Source organism: Kogia breviceps, chromosome 1 (genome assembly GCF_026419965.1).
Source record: "Kogia breviceps isolate mKogBre1 chromosome 1, mKogBre1 haplotype 1, whole genome shotgun sequence".
NCBI lineage: Eukaryota > Metazoa > Chordata > Mammalia > Artiodactyla > Physeteridae > Kogia > Kogia breviceps.
This window is the reverse complement of record NC_081310.1, coordinates 4995811-5020827: the sequence shown is the minus strand read 5'-3', so window position 1 is coordinate 5020827 and position 25017 is coordinate 4995811. Positions and strand designations below refer to the sequence as shown.

At 39.2% G+C, this 25017-nt stretch overlaps 1 protein-coding gene across 2 annotated transcripts in view; it reads left to right on the top strand.

Annotated features, from left to right (window-relative positions):
- The first annotated feature begins 398 nt into the window (after window positions 1-398).
- The window catches only part of CRB1 (crumbs cell polarity complex component 1), a 280936-nt gene continuing 256317 nt past the window's right edge, over window positions 399-25017 (top strand). Inside the window, exon 1 of one of the 2 annotated variants that reach the window (XM_067020765.1) lies at window positions 399-537. In XM_067020765.1, the coding sequence (XP_066876866.1) occupies window positions 453-537 (85 nt within the window). In that variant the 5' untranslated portion in view covers window positions 399-452. Of the gene's footprint in view, window positions 538-14848; window positions 14894-25017 lie in introns of those variants that run through there. The other variant, XM_067020771.1, reaches the window with a different exon arrangement.

Here is a 25017-nt window from a genome sequence, read left to right as displayed (position 1 = left end):
GGAGGGGAAGATGAGGCGGAGTTTCGTAAGGGTGGGCGGAGGCAGCACGCCGCGAGCGGACCGCGTCCTCGCGGCTTGTGGCCGGTCGCGGCAGCACCTCAGCGGCGGGCGAAGCCGTCTCCACAAACGCTGCCCTGCGTCTGAAGAACCCAGCTGGACGCAGCTAACGCAGTTGCTCCTAGAATTCATTTTTAACTTTTTATTGTCCACAGAAAACACTGAAAAAATGTACATACAAGTATACAGCTGGCAGGACAGGAAAGAAAGCCGAAACAAAAAGGAAAGAAAAAAGTCCACAAGGATAACTTTTGGAGCCAAGATTGTGCGTTTCTAACACAGTCGCAGGTGGTGCTGGTATTGCTGCTCTGAGGACCACATGTTTAGTAGCGAGGTCCTAGTCCTGTGATTTTACAGACACGAGGAAAATAAGGCAGAGGCTGAAGCCAAATAGGATGGGTGACCAGGTTGGTGAACCCATGTCCGAGTCCCCTGTGGATGGAAGAGTTACAGAAAAGTTATCGCTGACACTTGTTAACGGTAAGGCAAACTTTATTCAGGGCGTCTACTACAGTGGGGTTTTTTGCTAGGTCAGAGAGATTGGGCTCAATTCCAGACAAGAGAAGGTGGGAATTTGTAGCCCAGGAGCCGGCTGGGCGTGGCTGGCATGTCCGTGAACGGAAAACGGCTAAGAGAAAACAAGAGGGGTAAGGGGGGCGGAGTGGGGGCAGGATTCTGGCTAAACTGACCTGACAGGGTTCTTGTGGGAGGCAGGTGGGGTGATCAGACAGGGCTCGAGGAGGAGGAGGAGGAACCAGATGTCAGATATTGAGGGTGGGAGATTCTGGCTAAACTGACTGAGTAGGATCCTTGCTAAAATTGAGGAATGCAGAGACAACTAACAGAAGTTCAAAAGTCAGAGCCTAATTGAGAAGGGAGTTTAGGGGCACCTGATTAAAGTTTGGTCAAGGAGAGAATCTTTGTTAGACCTTATCCAATCAGTTGAACGTCTTAGAGCAAAGGCTAAGCTTCACCGAGGAAGCTATTCGCCTGGAGACGTCAGCATAGAAACTCTGTCTGGGTTTCCAGCCTGATTCCCTGAAGTATTTGGACTCGAGACTGGAACAGCACCTCTTAACCGAGTTTCCAGCCTGCAGGCCTGCCCTATGGATTTTAGACTTATCAGCCCTTAGAATTAATCATGCAAGCCAGTTCCTTAGAATATCTGTCTGTCTATCCTCTATCTATCTATCCTGTTGGTTCTGTTTCTCTGGAGAACCCTCGCTAACACACCAGCAATGAACAGTAAGAAAATAAAATTGAAAAAATAATGCCTGTATGTTTTCCTCGATCGTATAGCACCAACATCCATGTCCCTAAGGTGTCAGAAGTCTTTGTCAGAGGAAGTAGCAGTGGGGTGGGGGACCGAAAAGGAAAGTGCAGAGGAAGAAAGCCAAGACAGAAAGGAAATCTACACTCTTCAGAATCTCTTTCCTGTGTCTTCCTTTTGCTGATCTGTCATGGTCTTAATTCAGCATCCTTTAGCAGGCTGTTTCACAAATTTATTTCTGAAAATGAAAATGTTTTTCTTCATTTATTTGTTGAATATCCATTAAACAACCACTCTGTACCAGGCATGTAACATTTTAAATAAACTTAGTCATAAAAGATGTTACTTGATGGCATCAGAGGTATTAAATACCTGGGAATGAATCTAATGAGTTATGTTCAAGACCTCTATACACAATTCTCTACAACAGGGCTGACAAACTTTTCTGTAAAGGACCAGATATGAAATATTTTAGGTTTGTGAGCAGTATCTTTTCCACTTTATTCTTCATTTTTATGACAATCCTTTAAAATGTAAAAATTATTCTTATCTCACGGACCATACAAAAACCAAGCCATGAGCTGATTTTGGCCTGTGGGCCATTGTTTTCTGAGAACTCCCCCTAAAATCCAACTCAGAGAAATTAAAGAAGACATTGGAGAAATATGTTATATTCATAGATTGGAAGAATCAATATTGTAAAGATGTCAGTTGTCCTCAAATTGATCTGTAGATTTAAAGACATCAATGTATTGGACTTAATCAGTATTAAAAACTTCTGTTTTTCAAAACCAATTAAGAAAATCAAAAGGCAAGCCAAAGATTAGGAGAAGATATTTGAGAAACATATGCCCCCAAAATAAAACAGACTCTTGCAACTAATGAGAAGGAAAAAAATACGTAAAATGAGCAAAATATTAGAACAGACACTTCATGAAAGAAGATAAGTACATGAAAGATCTTATCTTTAAATTGCATCTTAAAGGAGATGCTAGTTAAATCCACAGTGAGATACATCCATAAGCATAACTAAACTTATAAAGACTGACAGTGTCAAGTGTTGATAAAGGTGCAGATCAACTGGAAATCTCATTCACTTCTTATTGGAATACAAGCACTTTAGAAAATAGTTGAGCAATTTCAGAAAATTACACATACCGTACAAGCTAGCCATTCCATTTTAAAAAAAAATTATTTATTTTTGGCTGTGCTGGGTCTTCGTTGCTGTGCGTGGCTTTCTCTAGTTGCGGTGGGGGGGGCTACTCTTCGTTGTGGTGCGTGGGCTTCTTATTGCATTGGCTTGTTGCAGAGCACGGGCTCTAGGCACGTGGGGTTCGGTAGTTGTGGCATGTGGGCTCGGTACCTGTGGCTCGGGGGCTCTAGAGCGCAGGCTCAGTAGCTGTGGCACTCAGGCTTAGTTGCTCTGCAGCATGTGGGATCTTCCAGGACCAGAGCTCGAACCCGTTTCCCCTGCATTGGCAGGCAGATTCTTAACCACTGCGCCACCAGGGAAGCCCTAGCCATTCCATCGTTATTCAAGAGAAACCAAAGCATTATATCCACACAGTCTTATATACAAAATTTTATAGCAGCTTTACTTGTGATAGCCCAAAATTGGAATCAACCTAAATATCCAACAACAGGTGAATGGATAAACAAATATATAGAATACTATTACTTAACAATAAGAAGGAACAAACTAATACCAAAGATGACAACATAGATGAGTCTCAAAATAACTTGAATAAAAGACAAAATGAGTATATTCTACATGATTCCATTTATCAACTGTCTAGAAACTGCAGATTAAAATGACAGTTTGATGATTAGTCACAATGGGTGGCATCAGAGTTTGTGATAAATTTTAAAAGGGCACAAGAAAATTTTAATTATTTTGATTGTAGTGATGGTTTCACTAGTGTATACATATATCATAACTGATCAAATTATTTATTTGAAATACATGCAGAATATTGCATGGCAGTCAATCTTAAAGTCATAAAAAAAAAGAATCATACAGACACTTGAACAGGGACATACAATGAAACAATAGAAAAATTGAAATTCCAGAGATTCAAATTCACAGGTTAATTTACTATATAAAAAGGTAAAATTTCAAGTCTGTGATGTAAAGATACAATATCCAATAAATGAAGATAGATAAAGAGGTGGGCATCAGAAATAAAAGTAAGTTGTATATAACCTTCTCAGTGAATCAAGATAAATCCCAAATGGATCAAAAATTTAAATGTAAAAGCTAAAACCATAAAAGAACTATAACAAAACACAAGCTTCTAAATAACAGTAAAATGGTGAAGGTCTCTCTCACCACGAATCAGAATTCAGAAACAATTAAGGGAAAAAAATTGTTAAATCAACCATATAAACTTAAAAATTTTTTTGCATGAAGGAATTCCAGTATCAGCAATGGTGAATTAAGTAGCTGGAACCAATTCTCCTGCTGTGAACAGCTAGGACAAAATGTTTTTTTAACAAAAGCTACTGTTTTGGATGCATGGCATAGCTCAGGGTTATGTGTGAGGAATTGTGAGGGCCTGGTCTGCAAGAAAAAGAGGCTCAAAGAGGTGATCTGGCTTTGGGAGGTGGGGGCTTCTCCCTAAAGGCAATTACTGACTGGAAAGAAGCAACTGAAAGGCTGATAAAATGAGTAGATCCTTGACAGACTCATGAGGCAGGGAGATAAACATTGAAATTTAAGGACCCTGAGAAAGGAAGGGCCCTAATAAACACCCCATGTTTTCAGCTGGGACTCTGAAAGGCCTAACCTATGAGTAAGAATGTACTGGAAATAGACCACCCATCACAGCACTGAAGCCCTTAACATTTTTATTCCTTTGAGAAAGACAATCAGGAATTGCTTCTCTTAGCCTCTCTGCCTGCCAGGAACAAAACCAAATGCTGTCTTGATTAAGGTGATGTCATCCAGACTCTTGTTAATTTTTAATATAAAATATCCAGCATTGAATCAAACATGCATACACACAGAGGATATTTCCAAAAGAGTAAAAGACAAACAGACAAAACAGATCCACAGGAGATCAAGAAAATGAAGTTACTGGACCAATACAACAACAACAAATAAACTATGAGTAATATGTTCAAGGAACTGACAGAGAATATTGAAAATGGAAATCAAATAGAAATTCTAGAAAGGAAAATATGATAAGTGAAATTAAGAAGAATGGATGTGTTTAACCTAAGATTAGAAAGAGCTGAAGAGAAACTATTGAACTAAAGGATAAATCAGAAGAAATATCCAAAATAAAACATAAAGAAAGCAGGAATGGGTAATACAGAAAAGAGGAAAAAGAAATATGTAGAACACATAAAACACCAAACACAAATCTTAATAGAACCACAGAAGCAGGAGGGGAGAATGACAATGAAGAAGAGACAGTATTTTAAAAGATAATAGCTGAGAATTTCCCATTGATGAGAGATATCAAGCCAGAGATTCAAGAAATACTAGGAACTCCAAGCAGGATAAGTTCAAAGAAAAGTAAAATTGGGCATGTCATAGTAAAACTACTGAAAATTGGAGATAGGAAAAAATTTTTAAAAGCATGCATAGGGAAAAAGAGTATTGGCATTAGAGGAGCAAAATTAGACCAAGAGCTGACTTCCCAATAGAAGCCTAGGAAGCCAAAAGACATCTTAATGATACCTTAATGACGCTCAAAAAAGATAACTGCTGAGCCAGAACAAATCCTTCAAATGAGAGCAAGATAAAAGTAGTTGAAATAAGCCAATCTTGAGAGAATTCACTAACTGCAGACTCACACTTCCATAAATACCAAATGGAGACTTTTAGGCAAAGGGAAAAATCACAGATGGAAGCAATGTAGTGAAGGAAAATAATAATAACATGAGTAAATGCAAATTGTGAAAATAATAATAAAAATGACTGTGGGATTAACAAAATAATAACATAAAAGACAAGATATATTGAATTGAATTAAGAAATTCTAAGGTGCTGTGCTGTCCAGCATGTGTTAAAAGTTCTAATTTATATACAACTGTATTAACTCAAGGATGTTTGTTATAACCTCTGGAGTAACTACTAAAATCAAAATTAAATGTTTAATAAATAGGCTAATAGAGGTGGGGAAATTGAACAATGAAGAAAGAATCAGGATGAAGAAAAGAAAGGAGAGAAAAAGAAACAGCATTTGAAACAAATAGAAAAATATAGTAAGATGGTAGATTTAAAACCAAATGTAATAATTAATTACTTAACTGTAAATTGACGAAACTATTCCTTTAAAAGGACAGTCATTGCCAGACTGAATGAAAAAAAAGACAAAAACTTGCTACTACAGACTTGATTACTACAAAAACTTGATTATTACAGACAAAGTTAAAAGGACATGTTTGGAAAATGATACACTATGCAAATACTAACCAAAGGTAGATTGATGTATGTATATTAATATAAGACAAAATAGACTTTAACATAAATGAGTTATTTGAGATAGGACATATCATAATAATATAATTTGCAATCCATGCAGAAGATATAACAATTTCAAACATGTATGCCTGTACTAAATTATCTATATATTTTATAATATATACTTATAAATTTCTATCTATCCATTTGTGTATACATATTATATACTATTTTATTTACTTATATAAAAAGATAAGTATACTATTGCATAATATTTTATATACTAATTATATATATAACATTATTATATATACATATTAGTACAAAAAAGGTAACTTGAAAACCCCAAATGTTTGGAAATTCATTAATACATGGGTAGCCCATAGTTAAATAGCCCAAAGTAAAAGAAAATAATCTCAATAAAATTTAGAAAATATTTTGAACTGAATAATAATAAAAATATATCAAAACAAATGTGACAGCTAAAATCATGTTTAGAGGGTAATTTTAACTTTAAATGCTCACACTAGAAGAAAAACTGAAAATCCTTGACCTATGCATTCATTTTAAGAAATCAGCACACACACACACACCCCCCACACACCAAATTCCAAAGAGGTTATAAGGCTGGAAACAACAAAGAACAGATATCAATGAAATGGAAACAATCACTTAAAAGAGTGGGTCAACAGTATCAAAGGTTTTATTGTTGTTGTTAAAAAAAAAAACAATTTATAATTGATAATGAACTCTTACCTTCCTATTTGCCATTTATTAAGTTATTAACTATTAACTTCAAGTCCACCCTTCAAAATTCTGCATTGTGATGCTGGGCTGGAATTCAGTTTTGCAGGCTAGCTATCTGTTAGTTTCTGCAAGGAACAATAGAGATTTTTTAAAAGTAAGAAAAGCATGGTTGGAAAGTGACATTCAAGCCCTCCATCTAGTAAAAGTACCAAAAGGAAAGGACACGATCAGGAAAGTGAAAAGACAACCTGAAAATGGGAGAAAGTATTTGCATATGATAAATTTGATGAGGTTCTAGTATCCAGAATATATTTTAAAATCTTATGAGTAAAAATAAATAAAATAACCCAGTTTTTAAAATGCACATTGGATTTGAATAGACATTTCTCCCAAGAAGATATATATAAAGGCCAATAAACACATGAAAAGATGCTCAACATCATAGTCTGTATAGAAATGCAAATCAAAACCACAAGTACATACCTGCCACTTCACACCAACTAGGATGGTCATAATTAGAAAGATGACAAGCATTGGCAAGGCTGTGGAGAAGTTGGAATCCTCATACATTGCTAGTGGAAACATAAAATGGGGCACCCACTTGGGAAAATATTTTGTCAGTTTCTCAAAAAGATAAACACACGGGTTACCATATGACCCAGCAGTTCCACTCCTAGGTATATACCCAAGAGAACTGGAAACATATGTTCACACAAAAACTTATAAACAGATGTTTATGGCAGTATTATTCATTTTAGCCAGAAGGTGGAAAAAACCCAAATGTCCATCAGCTGATGAACAGATAATCAAAATCTGGTATGTTCATACAATTTAATATTATTCTGCCATGAAAGGGATTAAAGTACTGATACACACTACAACATGGATGAATCTTGAAAAACTGTGCCAAGTGAAAGAAGTGAAACGTAAATGACCACATATTGTGTGATTCCAGTTATATGAAATGGATAGTGAAATTCACAAAAACAGAAAGTAGATTAGTAGTTGTAAGGGTCTAGGGAAAAAGGGAGTAGGGGAACGACTGCTGAGGGGTACAGGTTTCTTTTGGGGTAATGAAAGTGTTCTAAAATTAGATTGTGGTAATAGTTGTACAACTTTGTGGATACACTAAAAACCACTGAATTGTATGCTTTAAAAGGGTAACCTTTGAGACTTCCCTGGTGGCACAGTGGTTAAGAACCTGCCTGCCAATGCAGGGGACATGGGTTTGAGCCCTGGTCCGGGAAGATCCCACATGCCACGGAGCAGCTAAGCCTGTGCGCCACAAGTACTGAGCCTGCGCTCTAGAGCCCGCGAGCCACAACTACTGAGCTGGCGTGCCACAACTACTGAGCCCGCACGCCCTAGAGCCCGTGCTCTGCAACAAGAGAAGCTACTGCAGTGAGAAGCCTGTGCACCGCAACCAACAGTAGCCCCCGCTCGCCGCAACTAGAGAAAGCCTGCGCACAGCAACAGAGACCCAAGGCAGCCAAAAATAAAATTAAATTTTAAAAAAAACCTAAAAAAAAATTTTAAAGAGGTAAACTTTATATGAATTATATATATATATATATCGTGTGTGTGTGTGTGACTGCCCCATTGTATGTACCCAACAGCAATGAATGAGGATTGTGAATTCCAGTTTCTCCACATCCTTGCCTTATTGTCTGTCTTTTTTTATCACAGCCATCTTAAGGAAGTGAAGTGGTGGCTCAATGTAGTTTTTTCTTTTTTAACATCCTTATTGGAGTATAATTGCTTTACAATGGTGTGTTAGTTTCTGCTTTATAACAAAGTGAATCAGCTATACATATACATATACCCCCATATCTCTTCCCTCTTGCATCTCCCTCCCTCCCACCCTCCCTATCCCACCCCTCTAGGTGGTCACAAAGCACCGAGCTGATAGCTCAATAAAAGTGATATATTCATTTTTGTAGTTTTGCAATGGTATATTCATTTTTGTAACTGTAGTAGCATAGAAAATGCTTACATAATTTTTATGTGTAAAAGTACTTTTTGTTCATATGGTATGGTCACATGTATAAAAAAAATATACTGAGTAAAGATTGGAAAACATTGCATCAAAATATTAATAGGGATTCTCTCTAGGTTGTGGGGTGACATAAGATTTTCTTTTCTTCAATTTTTTTAAAAAAATTTCAACTTTTCTATTATAAACATGTATTTTTATAATGAGGAAAAATGTATATATTTTTTAAGTACCATAAAGAAAAGGTGTCAGGTAATGTCATAGTACTTACAGCCCCTTAGACTTTAGACTCCAAAGTCAGAGCATGTCACATATGCTGGGCAAGGAATAAGAAAGCTTTTTCACCTTATGACAACACAATGACTATAAAACTTAATGTAATCGCAGGGACTTCTCTGCTACCTAGAGGAAAACTTTTTTTTCAAATTTATTGAGTTATAATTGACAATAAAATTGTAAGAATTTAAAGTGTACAATGTGGTGATTTGACATACATATATGTTGTAAGTTAATACATTATCAAATTAACACATCATCACCTCACATATTTACTTTTTTTTTTTTAGTGAGATCATTTAAGTTCTACTCTTTGAACAAATTTCAATTATACAATACAATGTTATTAGTTATAGTCACCATGTTATGCATTAGATCCTCAGACCTTATTCATCTGATAACTGAAAGTTTGTACCCGTTTATCACTCTCCCTATTTCCCCTACTTCCCAGCCCCTGGCCACTGCTTTTCTACTGTTTCTATGAGTTTTTTTTGTTTTTGGATTCCACATATGAGGGGTAACAAGTAGTATTCATATTTGTCTTTGTCTGGCTTATTCACTAGTCTAATGCCTCCAGGTTGCAAAGGCAGGATTTCCTTCTCTTTTTTTTTTAAGGCTGGATAATATGTATATATATCTCATTTTCTTTATCCATTCATCTGTCTACAGATACTTAAGTTGTTTCCATATTTTGGCTCTTGTGAATAATACTGTAATAAACACGGGAGTGCATATAACTCTTTGAGATAATGATTCTATTTTTAATTTCTTGAGGAACTGCCATACTGTTTTTGATAGTGGTGTACCAGTTTACATTTCCACTAACAGTGTACAAGAATTTCCTCTTCTCCACATCCTCATCAACATTTGTTATCTTGTCTTTTTGGTAATAAACATCCTAATGAATGAGAAGTGACATATTGTGGTTTTGATTTGCGTTTCCCTGAGGATTAGTAATATTGAGCAACTTTTCATGTACTTGTTGGCCATTTGTATGACTTCTTTGAAAAATTGTCTATGTAGGTCCTTTGCCCATTTAAAAATAATTTTATTTTTGGCTATGTTGGGTCTTCATTGCTGTGTGCGGGCTTTCTCTAGTTGTGGTGAGTGGGGGCTACTCTTCATTGAGGTGCACAGGCTTCTCACTGCCGTGGCTTCTCGTTGCAGAGCACGGGCTCTAGGCACGTGGGCTTTGGTAGTTGTGGCATGCGGGTTTAGTAGATGTGGCTCACGGGCTCTAGAGCACAGGCTCAGTAGTTGTGGTGCACAGGCTTAGTTGCTCCACAGCATGTGGGATCTTCCCGGACCAGGGCTTGAACCTGTGTCCTCTGCATTGGCAGGTAGATTCTTAACCACTGCGCCACCAGGGAAACCCTGGGTATTAACTCCTTACTAGGTATGTGGTTTGCAAATAATTTTTCCTATTCTGAAGGTTGCCTTTTCAGTTTGCTGATAGTTTCCTTTTCTGTGCAGAAGTTTTATTTGACATAGTTCCACTTGCTAGTTTTTGCTTTTGTTGTTAAATCCAAAAAATCATTGCTAATACCAATGTCAAGGAGCTTACCACCTGTTTTCTTCTAGATGTTTTATGGTCTCAGGTCTTAAATTTAAGTCTGTAATCTATTTTGAGTTGATTTTTGTGTATGGCTTAAGAGAGGAGTCCAGTTTCATTCTTTGGTATGTGGCTGTCCAGCTTTCCCAACATCTTTATTGAAGAGACTATCTTCCCCTTGTTATATATCTTGCTCATTTGTCAAAAATTAATTGACCTTATATGCACAGGATTATTTCTGGGCTCTTGATTCTATTCCATTAATCAATGTGTCTGTTTTCATGCCAATGCCAAGCTGTTTTGATTACTATCGCTTTGTAGTATAGTTTGAAATCAGGAAGTGTGATGCCTCCAGCTTTGTTCTTTCTCAAGTTTGCTTTCGCATTTGGGGTCTCCTCTAAATGGAAAAGAAGCAAAAATCGGTAGGAAAAGGAAAATCCCAACAGGAAAGACAAATATATAGTAAGGATTGAAGATCACTTAAATAAGCCAGTATATAGATTTCAAAACAAAACAAAGTTGTGAAAGCAACTATAAGTACAGTAAACAGTAAAGTGATAAACATGAAGATGTAAAATATGACATAAAAACACAAAATGTGGGGTAGAGGAGTAAAAAATATAGATCTTTTAGAACATTCCTTGACAGCATATACAAACATAAACTCAAAATGGTTTACAGACCTAACTGTAAAACATGAAACTATAAAACTCTTAGAAGAAAACATAGGGGAAACACTCTTTGACATAAACCACAGCAATCTTGGATCAGTCTCCTAAGGCAAAAGAAATAAAAGCAAAAATAAACAAGTGGGACCTAATTAAACTTAAAAGCTTTTGCACAGCAAAGGAAACCATCAACAAAACAAAAAGACAACCTATGGAAAAGGAAAGAATATTTGCAAATGAAGCAACTGACAAGGGGTAAATTTCCAAAATATACAAACAGCCCATACAACTCAATAACAAACAATCCAATCAAGAAAACTTGAATAGACATTTTTCCAGAGAAGACATACAGATGGCTCACAGACACAGGAAAAAATGCTCAACATCACTAATTATTAGAGAAATGCAAATCAAAACCATAATGAGGTATCACCTCACACCTGCCAGAATGTCTATCATCAAAAAATCTACAAATAACAAATGTTGGAGAGGATGTGGAGGAAATGCAATCCTCCTACACTGTTGGTGAGAATGTAAATTGGTGCAGCTACTATGGAAAACAGTATGGAGGTACCTTAAAAAACTAAAAGTAGAGTTACCATATGATCAGCAATCCCACTCCTGGATATATATATCCAGAAAAAAATGAAAACACTAATTGGAAAAGATATGTGCACTCCAGTGTTCATAGCAGCCCTGTTTACAATAGCCAAGACAAGGAAGCAATCCATGTGCTCATTAACAAATGATTGGATTAAAGAGAGGTGGTGGTATACATACAGAATGGAATATTATTCAGAATAAAAAGGGTGAACTACTGCCATTTGCAACAACGTGGACGGACCTAGAGAATATTAGTAAAATGTCAGACAGAGAAAGACAAATAGTACTGATATATAATACCACTTCTATGTGGAATCTGAAACCTAATACAAATGAATGTACAGTATATACAAAACAGAAGCAGACTCACAGATACAGAAAACAAACCTGTGCTTACCACAGGGTAAAGGGAAGCGGGGAGGGACAAATTAGGGGTATGGTATTAACAGATACAAACTACTATATATAAAAAAGGTAAGCGACAAGGATATACAGTGTAGCACAGAGAATTCTACCCATTATTGTTTAATAACCTATAATGGAATATAATCTGCAAAAATACTGAATCACTATGCTTTATACCTGAAACTAACACAGTACTATAAATCAACTACATTTCAAGTAAAAAAATAAAAAGTTGAGGGAGTGTGGGTTACATTTTTAAAGAGATGAAAAGAAGGACCAAGTAAAATAAAGTAGAAATATTCATAAATAAGTAAAACAAATGGAGTAAATAAAGAACTTTGAAGAAGTAGAAATTAAACCTGGAACCAGCAACATTAAAACATTGAATTAAGTTGAGGAAGGTATTCAAGAAGGGTGAGAACAAAACTTGACAGCTCAATGCCTAGGCTGGTTCCAGAAGGGTTTCTGATAAGAGACAAGATCAAAGGAGCAGAGGGGAGACAGAGGATGTCAGAATTAGGCCCTGGGCTGTCAGAGCTTCAGGTAACAAAGATAAAAATTGTGTTTGCTTTCTTTTGTGAGAAAGCTTTAAGTTGATTTGTCAAGGACAGCAGATGTTTGTTTCGCAAAGTGGCAGCACATAGAGAAAATGGTATTTCTTAGTATGACCATCTGAAAGGAAGAGGTTTGGAAATCCTCTAATGAGCGTGCTAGGATAGAAGGCACTCAAGTTGGATTATTAGGCTTTCATTTTGCCTGGTGTGTATGGTGTGTAAGGCAAGGCTAGAGAAGAATTGGGAAAATAGAGGGGATTTTTGAGGTCACATTGCAGCAGAGAGAGGAAAGCAAAGGAGGCAGGAATTTCAAGGAGGGATGACAGCTAAGAAAAGGACCTCAGTTTTAGGTGATACCTGTTCCTGATTTTGATCGTGTGCTGTTGATTCACGAGAAGCAGAAGAAGATTGAGCAAGGGGTCGGTAACCATAGGATTGGCATAGAATATTGTGGGATGAGTTCAGTTTTGGAGTCAAACTGATCTGTGTTCAAAACATACCTCTTACATCCTGTTGGTGTCAGCTTGTATGCTTCTCAGACGATAGTGAAAAACGTAGAGACGGGCTCAGCCTTTCAGTTCTTTCTGAAAAATAATAATTTGACAAGCAGTAATATTTTTCCAATTGAAAAAATCATGTATATTTTGAAGAAGAATGAAACATTTGCCTGATGATATGGTATAATATATCTAAACTATTTCTATATGAAATACAGAGTAAAAGATATTCTTTTAGAAAATACTCAATTTATGCCTGTGCATGTCCAATTTTATCTTTTACTTTTTCTTTTTAATATTTTCATTTAAACCTCTTTTACTTTCCCAGCATTTAATGGCCTGTTTACACAATAGATTCTGAAACTCAGAGCAACTCTGTGGAGACCCAGAGGAAATGAATAGTGGTAGATGTATATTACTGCAGGTTATAAAACATAATTACATTAAAATGTTTAGGTGAAAGCACATTTTAATGCAGTAAACCTGTATTGCAGAAGCATACTAAGTTTTTACGGATAATTTTTTCCACTGGAGGGTGCAATTCATCAGTGTACCAAGATTTCTACAGTTCCTTTAATGAGTATACTTTATAAATAATATCAGAGAGCTGATTATTTCCAAGACATTAATGTAGAATGCTGAGTAGATTTTATAAAGCTTTAAATAGATAGAATTTCACTAATAGGAATCTGGGCTTCATTCTATAATATACTTGTGATTTAATTAGGATCAAATGATTTTTAAGCTTAAGGGTATTCTTTTATTCTCTCTTTTGGATACTATGTATGACTTTCTTGGTTATTAATACTGCAAAAATGTATGCTAAAAATTCATAATAAAGAGAAATACAGTACTACTTATGAAGTTTTTGCAGTTTTCTTTAGCAGTCTGTGTATTTATTTAAATTTCTCTGTGAAATATAGATTATTAGACTCTATACACAGTAATAATGTGTGGTCTAAAATGTAAATTTAATAAGCATAAAACTAATATATACATTTAATTGAATTTTTTGTTTTCATTATATATCTTTATGTAGTATGAAGGCTTTTAGATAATGTGTGCCTTCAGTATAACACTAATAAAATATAAATTTTAATAACAGCCAATATTTATTGAACATCAATCAACTGGGTCTCAGCAGAGTTCTGTACTGATTAACTTTCCATTTTTAACTTATTTAATTCTCACAACAACCTCAACAAATAGGTAACATTTTCCCCACTTCACAGATGAGGAATCTCAGGTGTCACGTGACTTACCCAAGTTCATACAGTTGGTATGAACTGCAGCCCAACCTGGGTGACCTGACTTCATGGCCCAGACTTAATCACTGTTCCATAGCTATGTTAGACTTGTCGGTGCCAACCCCTGCTACCCAAACAGTAATGTGTTGATTTTTACTTTAGACACTTGAAGACAGGCACTTTGCATTGTGGTTAATGTCTCAAAGATCTCCATCAAATATTGTGGCTTTTGCTTGCCTGGAACTGATAGAACTGCTTTAATCATGACTTAGATGAATGACGGCTCAGGCTCTTAATTGTCTACCCCAGCAGTTCTCCTCTCCTTCCCTACCCATAGCAGAACACCAAGATTGCCACTCAGAGGAAAAGACTGCATTGTCCCGTCTCATGCCGTCTCAGAGATGCACAGCTACATAACCAAGTGGGCAGTGAAATGTTAAGTGTCAGTGTTGGGCCGGACTTCCAGGAGGTCTCCGTAAGAAATAAGGTCTGTGGTCTGTGACATTTACTCCTGCTTACTGTCTCCCACTGCGCACAGGGCTGGCGTGAAGAGCAGCTGGAGCTCAAGCAGCCAGGACGGCAGAACACGAGAGGGAAGGAACCTCCGTCTCCCGTAAGCCTCTATTTTGAGTTTTTCTGATATAGGTACCCCCTTTTAAAATTTATTTTTGGCTATGTTGGGTCTTCGTTTCTGTGCGAGGGCTTTCTCTAGTTGCGGCGAGCGGGGGCCACTCTTCATCGCAGTGCCCTCGTTGCGGAGCACAGGCCGCAGACGCGCAGGCTCAGTGATTGTGGCTCAGGGGCCCAGTTGCTCCGTGGTATGTGTGATCTTCCCGGACCAGGGCTCGAACCTGTGTTCCCTGCATTGGCAGGCGGATTCTCAACCACTGCGCCACCAGGGAAGCCCTGATATAGGCAGCTCTTTTAATCATATTAACAGGTAAGGAGTTTTATCAGGTTTAAAAACCCATGTTGTCTATCTTTTGATCCTCAGTCAACACCAGACCACAGCCTTTCTCAACAGATGTGACCCTACCATGAGGCCACCAAATATCCTTTCTATATTAATTTTGAATATGTTACTGGGCTAGTGATATGTGTTTGCTTAATTCTACAACATCATTTCTTTAAAGATCATTTCTGCCCATAGTTTAAAATTAATTGTAAAACTTGTTCTACTCAGAGTAGGGTAAAAATTTGCAGCTTGCTTTTACCGTTGTCAATTAGTTAAAACATTTTAATTCATGCCCGGTGTTATTTCTCTTTTTGTAACCAGGAGGAGTACTATGGTGTACTCTTCTTGAGGTCAAATAAGTTAAAAAGTATTTTTATGAGATTAGTAACATGACTTGGCAGTAAAGAATATGCATGACACATTTTGTATAAAAAAATTGACAAACTTCCTGGATTCCCAGCATTTCCTCTTTGCTCAGACACAAACCTAGATTATGCTGACCTCTATTTAAACTTGCCACCTACCTCCAAGGAAAAGAATAAAGAAGTTTGCTTTAAGGCCCTTTCCTTGAAGTTTAATCAATGTTTGAGGAAAAAAAATTCATGAAATGTCCTAGATTAGAAGATGACTAAAGGTCTATGGGAGGTAGAATATCATATAGGTTTTAAGGATTTTGCCAGATGTAATAGTAACAGTAGCAACATAACATGGTTATTAATAGTACTGTCTTTCACTTATTCAGCACTCATGGTGTACTTGGCGCAGTACTTAATGATTTGTATGTATTAAGCCATTTAAGTCATTCAGTTCTCTCCATTCTAACAGAGGTACTGTTTTACAGCTCAGGGAACTGAACCACAACAACATTAAACAACTTGCTCAAGGTCACTCAGCTAAAATGGAGAAATCACAACTTGAACCCATGCTTTTTGACCTTGCAATAGTACAGATATTACACAGTATTCCTCCATTCAGAGAATTGTTATAATTATTGTATTAAATTAGCTGAATGAAAGATATAATTAGAGAACTATTTAGAAAGCTATGCTGAATATAGCTCTTTCTTTCTTTTTTTTGTGCCGTGGGTCATGCAGGATCGTAGTTCCTCAACCAGGGATCAAACCCATGCCCCCTGCATTGGGAGCATGGAGTCTTAACCACTGGACTGCAAGGGAAGTCCTGAATATAGTTTCTTGATCTATGCTTCTCAGACCCTCTTTCTTGGGATTGAAATGTAAATTTGTACAAACCACTGTCTGAATACTTAATAGTTGAATATTTAGTAATTTTTAAAATCTCCTACCCCTGTCTTGCCCCTTCCCCCTTCCCTCTCCCCACTGTAAACCACTAGTTTGTTCTCTATATCTGTGAGTCTGCTACTCTTTTGTTATACTTACTAGTTTGTTGTAATTTTTAGATTCTGCATATAAGTGATATCATATGATATTTGTCTTTCTCTTTCTGACTTACTTCACTTAGTATGATCATCTCTAGGTCCATCCATGTTGCTGCAAATGGCAAAATTTCATTCTTTTTTATGGCTGAGTAGTATTCCATTGTATATATATATATATATATATATATATATATATATATATATATTATCACATCTTCTTTATCCATTCATCTGTTGATGGACACAGGTTGCTTCCATATCTTGGCAATTGTGAATAGTGCTGCTATGAACATAGGGGTGCATTCTGAATTAGTGTTAGAATAATTTAATATTGAATAATTTAATATTTTAAATTCTTTTTTCACCAAGTTAATTTCCAAAGGAAACATTCATGATAGTTATCCAAATTTTTCATTTTATTTCTATTTTTCTATGACCTCACCAGATATAGGTATTAGGATAGACATTGTAATCAGGTTTAGATTAGGTCTTGGGAAAGAATCACCATGTGGCAAATTAACTCTATCTGATAAGGGGTTGATTATATCTAGTTCCCTTATGGTTGGTCCTGTAGGTTAAAAAAAAAAAAATTATCCACTTTCATGTCTGTGAAGAATATGCAAAAGAAAATGATATATAGGGCTGAAAATATCCTTTAGAATCTATTAAATATTGCCTGTATTTTGCAGAGAAAGATAAAGTCCATATTGATCAAAAAACTTGACCAAGATAATTTACCCAAGCAAAAGGTAGCAGTATAATATACAGAGCATGTACTTTTGTGTCAGAAGATGTAGGTCAGATCTTGGTTCTGTAATTGATTAATCAAGAAAACTTGGAGTGTTACTTAACCTCTGGGAGGATAAAGATTTTGACTAGTAAAATTAGCTAATGATACAATAATATTGCCTATAAAATTGTCTTGAGGATCAAATGAGAAGATATATGTGGTAGTGTTTTACAAACTATTAAGTGTTATATAAATGTTAGGCTACTATTAATTAGATTTTGTTTTCCATTATAGAGAGGAGGTACTATAAAATCTACATATCATCAACAACTTAGAACTGGTTCCCATACCAAGACAAAGGCAGGAGATATTATAGCTTCTTTATAAAATATTTTTATAAAAAGTTTCAGATGTTATTGTAAGTACTGAATAATTAGATTACAATTCCTAGCTTATCATTTTAAAATCATACATTTATAAACTCATAAAATAGCCTTCAGTTTTGTTTTAGTCTGTTACAAAAAATTACAAAGGATTTTTACATCAATGTTCTTCACAAATATTTTAAAGTAAAATTATGGTTTTTATCATTTTTCAAATTCTTTAACGGCTTTCAGGAAATGCAAGGCGACAGTAACACTTCCCCACTAGAAGATGAGCGACTAAGACATGAATCCATACGAGGAAATGCTTCAGCCTTCCTCCAGCTGTTTGTCTCTGAATATATTTCTTGGATATAAAATGATACAAATACGATATTTAAAACTTTTGTGAGCTGACTGCAAAATGCATGTGAGCTCTGGACTTGCTAGGCAGTCCTATGGCAACAGGATCCTAAAGCTGAGAGCAAATTCACTGAGTTGTCTGTATTACATATAAATATGTATTCATGGGATGGGGCCTCACACCAAAGGGAAGATGAGCTCAGGGTCTGGGTTTCCGTTTCTGATGTCCTCCGTCACTTCACCTCTTCTAGTGAGAGTCCAGCCCATTCGCAGTCTTGCCCCCACGAGGGAAGGATACAAGAGCCTCCAGTCAGCTCTTCTGCTTTCTCTCCCACCTTCTCAGATCATTTCCTTTCAAAGTGGCCTAAAACTACGAGGAGAATCTGTAGATCTAGAAAAGCTGGGAGAGCAAACAAGTATTGAAGACACTTAGGTAAAGACATACTGGGAGTGAAAAAACGTACGAGTGAAATAAAGGTAGGAAAGACGAGTTGTCTGCTCCTCAGCACTTGCTTTTTTCTTCTTATTCCTCAGCAACTTGTCTCTGATGATGAGTCCATGCCGCCTAAAATCCAGGACTTAAACAAATTAGAGCAGTAAGAAACTAGCTTCAGTACAGCAATATCTAAAACTATATGGATTTGATAAGAAAATCATTTTCAGTGAGGATCTAAAAATACGGATGAGGAGGGGTATGGAAGGGGCATTTCATATGAGAAGTAGAACTCTGTACACTGAACAAAGTGTGTTAAAGACACTTAGCATTTAACAGGATTTATACATACAAACATGAAATATGAGACACAAGGTTTGCTGTATGTACTCAATTTGAGGTCTCACCTAAATTATAGCACATGTGGATAGGCTTTAACAGAAATCAAACCCTTAAAAAATAAAGTAAAATTTAAGATAAATGACTTGGAGGGCTTTATGTGAAGGAAAACAACACCTTTGCCCAATGCAAGTAGGACAGGACTGTCTCCTCATCTTATTTCCAATGTTTTTCATAATTTGCATTTAAAACTTGAAGAGTGTCCTCCACCTACCTGCTGCCAGACTTGTCTTATACAGTTTTCTACTTGCCTCTTGCCAGGAGAATAAACATGGAACTGGATTTTCTGAGGGTGCTGGAGTCAAAGGGGGATGTATCGTAAAGTGGATAAAGTATAATATGGGATAACTCCCTGAGGATGCAAGATTTAACACCTAGGCAAGAACCCTGGGAAACAGTGCAGACATGCTGAAAGGTTGGCATTAGCACCATGGAGAAAGTGAGGAGCCGCAAGCCAGGTAGAAATGCCAGAACTGGGGGCTTCCCTGGTGGCGCAGTGGTTGAGAATCCGCCTGCCAATGCACGGGACACAGGTGCGATCCCTGGTCCGGGAAGATCCCACATTCCACGGAGCCACTAAGCCCATGCACCACAATTACTGAGCCTGCACTCTAGAGCCAGCGAGCCACAACTACTGAGCCCACGTGACACAACTACTGAAGCCCACATGCCTAGAGCCTGTGCTCTGCAACAAGAGAAGCCAGCACAATGAGAAGCCCACTCACCACAACGAAGACCCAACGCAGCCAAAAATAAATAAATTAAATAAATAAATTTATATTAAAAAATGCCCAAATTGGCATCCCAGATGGTGAAAGACTAGGCAAAGTGGGCATGCTAGAGTGGATACGCCACATAAGACTGGGAAGCCCACCAGAGGCCTGTTTCCAAGGGGGGCCTAGAGGATTCATGGTTTACAATGAGGAATGAGCTGGTGAGGGGGGCACCAACCTTGGAAAGAATCTCAGTAGTAGCTCTCCTCCCCAGGCCAGAGAGTAAGAGATGCTTTTTGTGGAATGCAGAATAAGGGCCCCCCAAAGATGTTCAAGACCTAGTTCCCAGAAACTGTGAATATGTAACCTTCATAGCAAAAGGGACTTTGCAGATTTGATTAAGGATTTTGATACGAGATTACCCTGTATTATTCGAGTGGGCCTACTGTAATCGCAGGGGTGTTTATGAGAAAGAGGCAGGAGGGTCAGAGTCAGAGAAGGAATCAGAGGTTGGAATGAAGTCGTCATGAGCCAAGGACTGCAGGCATCCTGTAGAAGCTGGAAAAGGCGAGTAAAGGGATTATGCCCGAGAACCTCCAGAAGGAATGCAGCTGAGCGAACACTTGATTTTAGCCCAGTGAGATTCATTTTGGATTTTGACCTCCAGAGAGGTCAAAAGAGAATAAATCTGTGTAGTTTTAAGCCACTGTTTTTGGTAATGTGTTAAAACAGCTATAGGGAAGGACTTCACTTTTAAAGAACTGGACTAACTAATGGGGATGACCCCTTAAAACAGTGGAGACCAAGTGGCCATGCTTCACAGTTAGGAGTCAGGTGGGTGCACTTACAGTAAAGAGGAGAAAGGTCTGAGTGGCAGTCAGGAGAGCCGACTAATGGAGAGGCAGTGGCTCCCAGAACATAGAGCCCCAAAGAGGCAAGACAGGTGGGCAGCCCACACGGACACTACTCAGTCTCCACAGTGAGAAGAGGTCAAGGATGGGTGACCAGGAGGCTGTAGCCAGTTGCTTCAAGAAAACGCATGATTCCTTTTCCAATTTTAGGATTTGAATCACTTTCAAACCCACTGAGTGAAGAAGAGGTCAGATATCCAACGGGAAGGACTCTTGAAAAGTGTGTATGGTACTAATTTATCTAATATTACCACAATAGGACCTGTGACCAGTTCTTTGGGTAACAGGACAAAGGTGAATACCCAAACACTTTAAGGACTGCTTAAAGTGAGAATCTGAGTTGACTTTGTTACTCAGAAACCCCAAGTCTTATCAGCCCTCCTATTAGACTGAAGTCATATGAGGCCAAGTAATAGAATCCTGGCCCACATCCAGTTCACAGCGGGTCCACTGGTTCCACAAGTATACCCATTGTTTATTTCCCTTCCTTGAAAGTACAATTGAAATGGACATACTTGATAGTTGACACAACCCTCACTTTGATTCTTTGGCCTGAGTGTGGGTGGGTGAGGAAGGTCAAGTGGAAGTTTTTGAAATTACTTGCCATTGTGGCCAAGACAGTGAACAAAAAACACTATTCAGCGTCAGGAGGCATGGCGGAAATCACTACCACTCTTAAAGGATGCGGAGGTGGTGGTCCCTCCTGTATTTCTATTCGATCCACCAGCTTGTTTTTGACAAAAGGCGATGGTCCTTGGAAAATTACAGTAGATGCTGTAAATTCTGTCAAGTACTAGCCCCAATTGCAGTTGCTGTGACATAAAAGAATACCTTTTCTAGGGCCAATTTAAAAAAGAATGCTAATCATACTGATGAGCAAGAAATGATAAGTATCAAGGATGCATTGATAAGGTACATTTACTTGAGAGGGAAGGAGATTAATGCTATGAGATTTCAGGGACCTGCTACATCAGTAACATTTTACAGGTCCAGTCGTCTGAAGCATGTTAGGCTATCCTCTTCACAGTGAAGGACAAATTCTTGTAACTTCCATCATGAAGAATGAAACAAAAGGCTTGGGAGGCCTCCTTGGGTCCTGGAGACAGACTATTCCACACTTGGAAATACTGCTCCAGCCCAAATATTAAGTGACGTGAAAGGCTGACAGTTTTGAGTGAGGCCTGGGGCAGAAAGGGGTTCTGATGCAAGACCAACAGATGGTGCAACCTCCGCTTGGACAGTACAGCTCAACAGACCGTATTATTTTAGATGTATCTGTGAGATAAGATGCAGTGTGGAATCTACGGTCAAATTCCAGAATCTCAATGCAAGCCTTTGGAGTTGTGAAGCAAGGCCATGCCAGCTGCAGTGGAGAATTATTTAGCTTTTGGAAAACAAATCCAGATGGGCTCCTGGGCCCTGGTAGAGACGGAATGCCTGGCTGTGAATCATGAGATGGCCCTGCTGCCAGGTCTGCTCAGCATGAGAAAGATTCCATCAAACACACCAAGTCATAAGGTCGGGGACCCAGCAGCAGCCCAGTTTGAAATGGAAATGTTACGCTGTGGATTAGATAGAAGTGGGGACAGAGGGCACAGATACTTCAAAAGCCCCGTGGTATCTACGTTCCACCCCTCATGGGACTTGGATCCACGTCTTCATATTCATTCCAGGCGCCGTTCCTTCAGGATTCTAGAGGGCCTCTTTTCCTGGGAGAATCTTTAAGGAGAACGTAAGTGGCACCAACCACAGCACCCTCCCCTGCAGCCAATCAAAGGGATATAACTGGTCTTCTGAATCTTTCTTCTCTGCTAAGAATTCTAGATGACCCTCACCCTCAGCTCTTCTAGGCGGATTAATGGTGGTTTGACCTAGACCCCAGTATGTGAAGGGTCTGAGCCCTTGGCTCTCCAGGCCTTTCTTAGGGCATAGCTGTTACACTTGCCCATTAGCCATCAAGATTGGTCAAGGATGTATCAAGGGCTGGGAGCCAAACACATTTCTCCTGATGCAACTAGGGTATGGTTGGCTAACAATCTGTAGCTGTTTTCTTACTCGATATCTACCTAACTTTTGGGCCAAGGTCATGGTCTTCTCAGGGAAGCCAATGAATAAGATGGCAGGACATGGGCCAAGCCGTTTCTGCCCAGTGTGAGATCCCCCTTATGGACTCTTCTAATGAGTTCTTTGCTCCGGAGCTCCCCAGTGAGCTGGCAGACAACTTGTCCATCCTGCATCATGATTTGATTTAATTGATCCCCTGCCAAATTCTGTTTCCTCCTTTTGTCTTTCATGGGTGTCACCTCCCCTCCTCCAACAAATTAATTTCTTCTCCTAACTCCACCTCTGTGTCTGCTTCTCAGAGAACCTGAATGATCTTCCCAAAGAAGTAGGGTAGGGTTGAGACATGTGGATGACCGATGGGAGTGGGCCCACAGTCTGAAGATCTTTGTACCACTTGTGGTAGTGGTTTTAAGTGTCCCCACATTCTTTGATACTCCTCTCTTCAAGAGGTGGAGCCTAGTTTCCCTCCCCTCCGCTTTGGGCTAGACTTTCTTCCAATGAACAGAATAAAGACTAGTTTACAAAGGGCACTGTAGCTTCCTGCTCCTCTCTTATATCACTTCCTCTGGAGGAAGCCAGCTGCCATATCATGAGGAACCCAGGGCACACAGGAGAGCCCCATGTGATGAGGAACAGAGGCTTTCTGCCAACAGCCACGTGGGTCACCTTGGAAATGGACCCTTTAGCCCCCAGACTGCAACCCTAGGCAGCAGCTTGACTGCAACCTCCTGAGGGACCCTGAACCAGGACCAGCTGCCTCTGGATTCCTGAGTGGAAGCCGATGCAGACATAAACGTTTGTTGTTCCAAACTGCCGAGTGTCAGAGGGTTTTGTCACACAGCAACGGATAGCCATATGCTTGTAAATAACCGTCTGAAAGTATCCGCTAGTGAAGAAGCACTAAACAGACAAAGTGACTCACCCAGTTGTCATCAGCCAGCCTCTGTCACCAGCCACTCCTGTGCTGGAAACACGGTTGCAAGAATGGAGAAACCACGGGGACAGGGATGAAAGCTATTCGTGGTCCCAGCCACTTGGGCTCCCATTCACCAAGGCTTATCTGTGTAGTTCTGCAGCTCCTGGAAGCCCGAACTGGCGGCAATGGAGGCCAGCACTGAAACACTCTATGAGGAAACTCACCTGCCAGTTGGTGGCAGCATAGCTGCATCGGACCCTTCTGTGAGGCAGGAGTGGGCATGTGCCCTTGGAATCCACAGGTTGTGTCAGTTATATCCCATGTCACTGAACAGCTGCTGGCCTGACAGAATGATGGAAAAGGTTGTCAAAAGCACAGTTAAGAAGTCAGCTCACGTCATCCTCCAGGACGTAATGTATGTTCCAAATCAGTGACAGTGTGTGGTTCTGTGTCCCCAGTGGGCAAATACGTGGGAACCGAGGGTGGAAGCAGGAGTGGCCCAACCCGTCCCCCTTTTGGGGACCCAGTTGGGGAACCTGTACTTTCTGTCCCTGCAGCTCTGAGGCACTGAAGTGTGTTTTGAGGACCTGATTTCATAGGGGAAATAACTTCATTTGGGTCCCACTGACGCTAAGCTACAGTTGCTAGCTGGGCACGTCGGGTTCCTCGTGCTGACGGGCAAGCAGGCAAGGAGAGTCGCCAGCACCCCGATGGGGACGATTAGACCTGGTCACCAAGCGAAGGCGGGGCCTCAGCGGCTTGACGCGTGCAGTGCTCTGTGGCTGGCCCCCCTGCTGCTCCTGGATCCCGTGAGCACCGTGTGGTACAGCCTGGGTTAACCTGCTGTGATGACAGACGTGTGGCCCAGGTACCCATGCTGCCCAGTGTCCGTCACGTGAGTGAGGCCGTCTTAGTCACCTACCCACCAGCCCAACCGCCAGCCGAGTGCGCTAGAGGCACGAGCACGCCAGAAGAGACAGGTGAGTGGTTCAGACCACAGACTCACAAATAAATGATTGGATGTCTAAGTCCCTAAGTTCTAGAGTAGTTTGTGACAGAGCCAGAGTATCGATAAATAACTCACAGGGAGAAGCGTCGTAGGAGCCAGGATACTGGGCCATCCTTCTTCTCAAACACTGTGTGATCCAAAGGGCTTTCCAAGAAAAATGGACATTTATTAATGGCTAGAGTTTCTGAATGAAATCCTTTTCTCATCGACCCTTCTGGTGACTTGATTGAAGCCATGCGAGAATCTTGGGGCTGTTCTTTCCTATTTTGTGCTAGGCTTATCCTGAAGCCATGCTCTTGTGGCCGATCCCCTGGTTCCAGCTTTGGTTCAGGTTGGAATTCTCAGCCTTATCACATAGTTGTGCTCGTATGAGCTCAAGTACAAACTCATTATGGACAGGAGTGAGGCTGTGTGATTATAGCCTTATGTATTATGGAGTGAACTTGAGAAGTAGCCCTGTACACACTGTGCAAGTATGATCTGTAT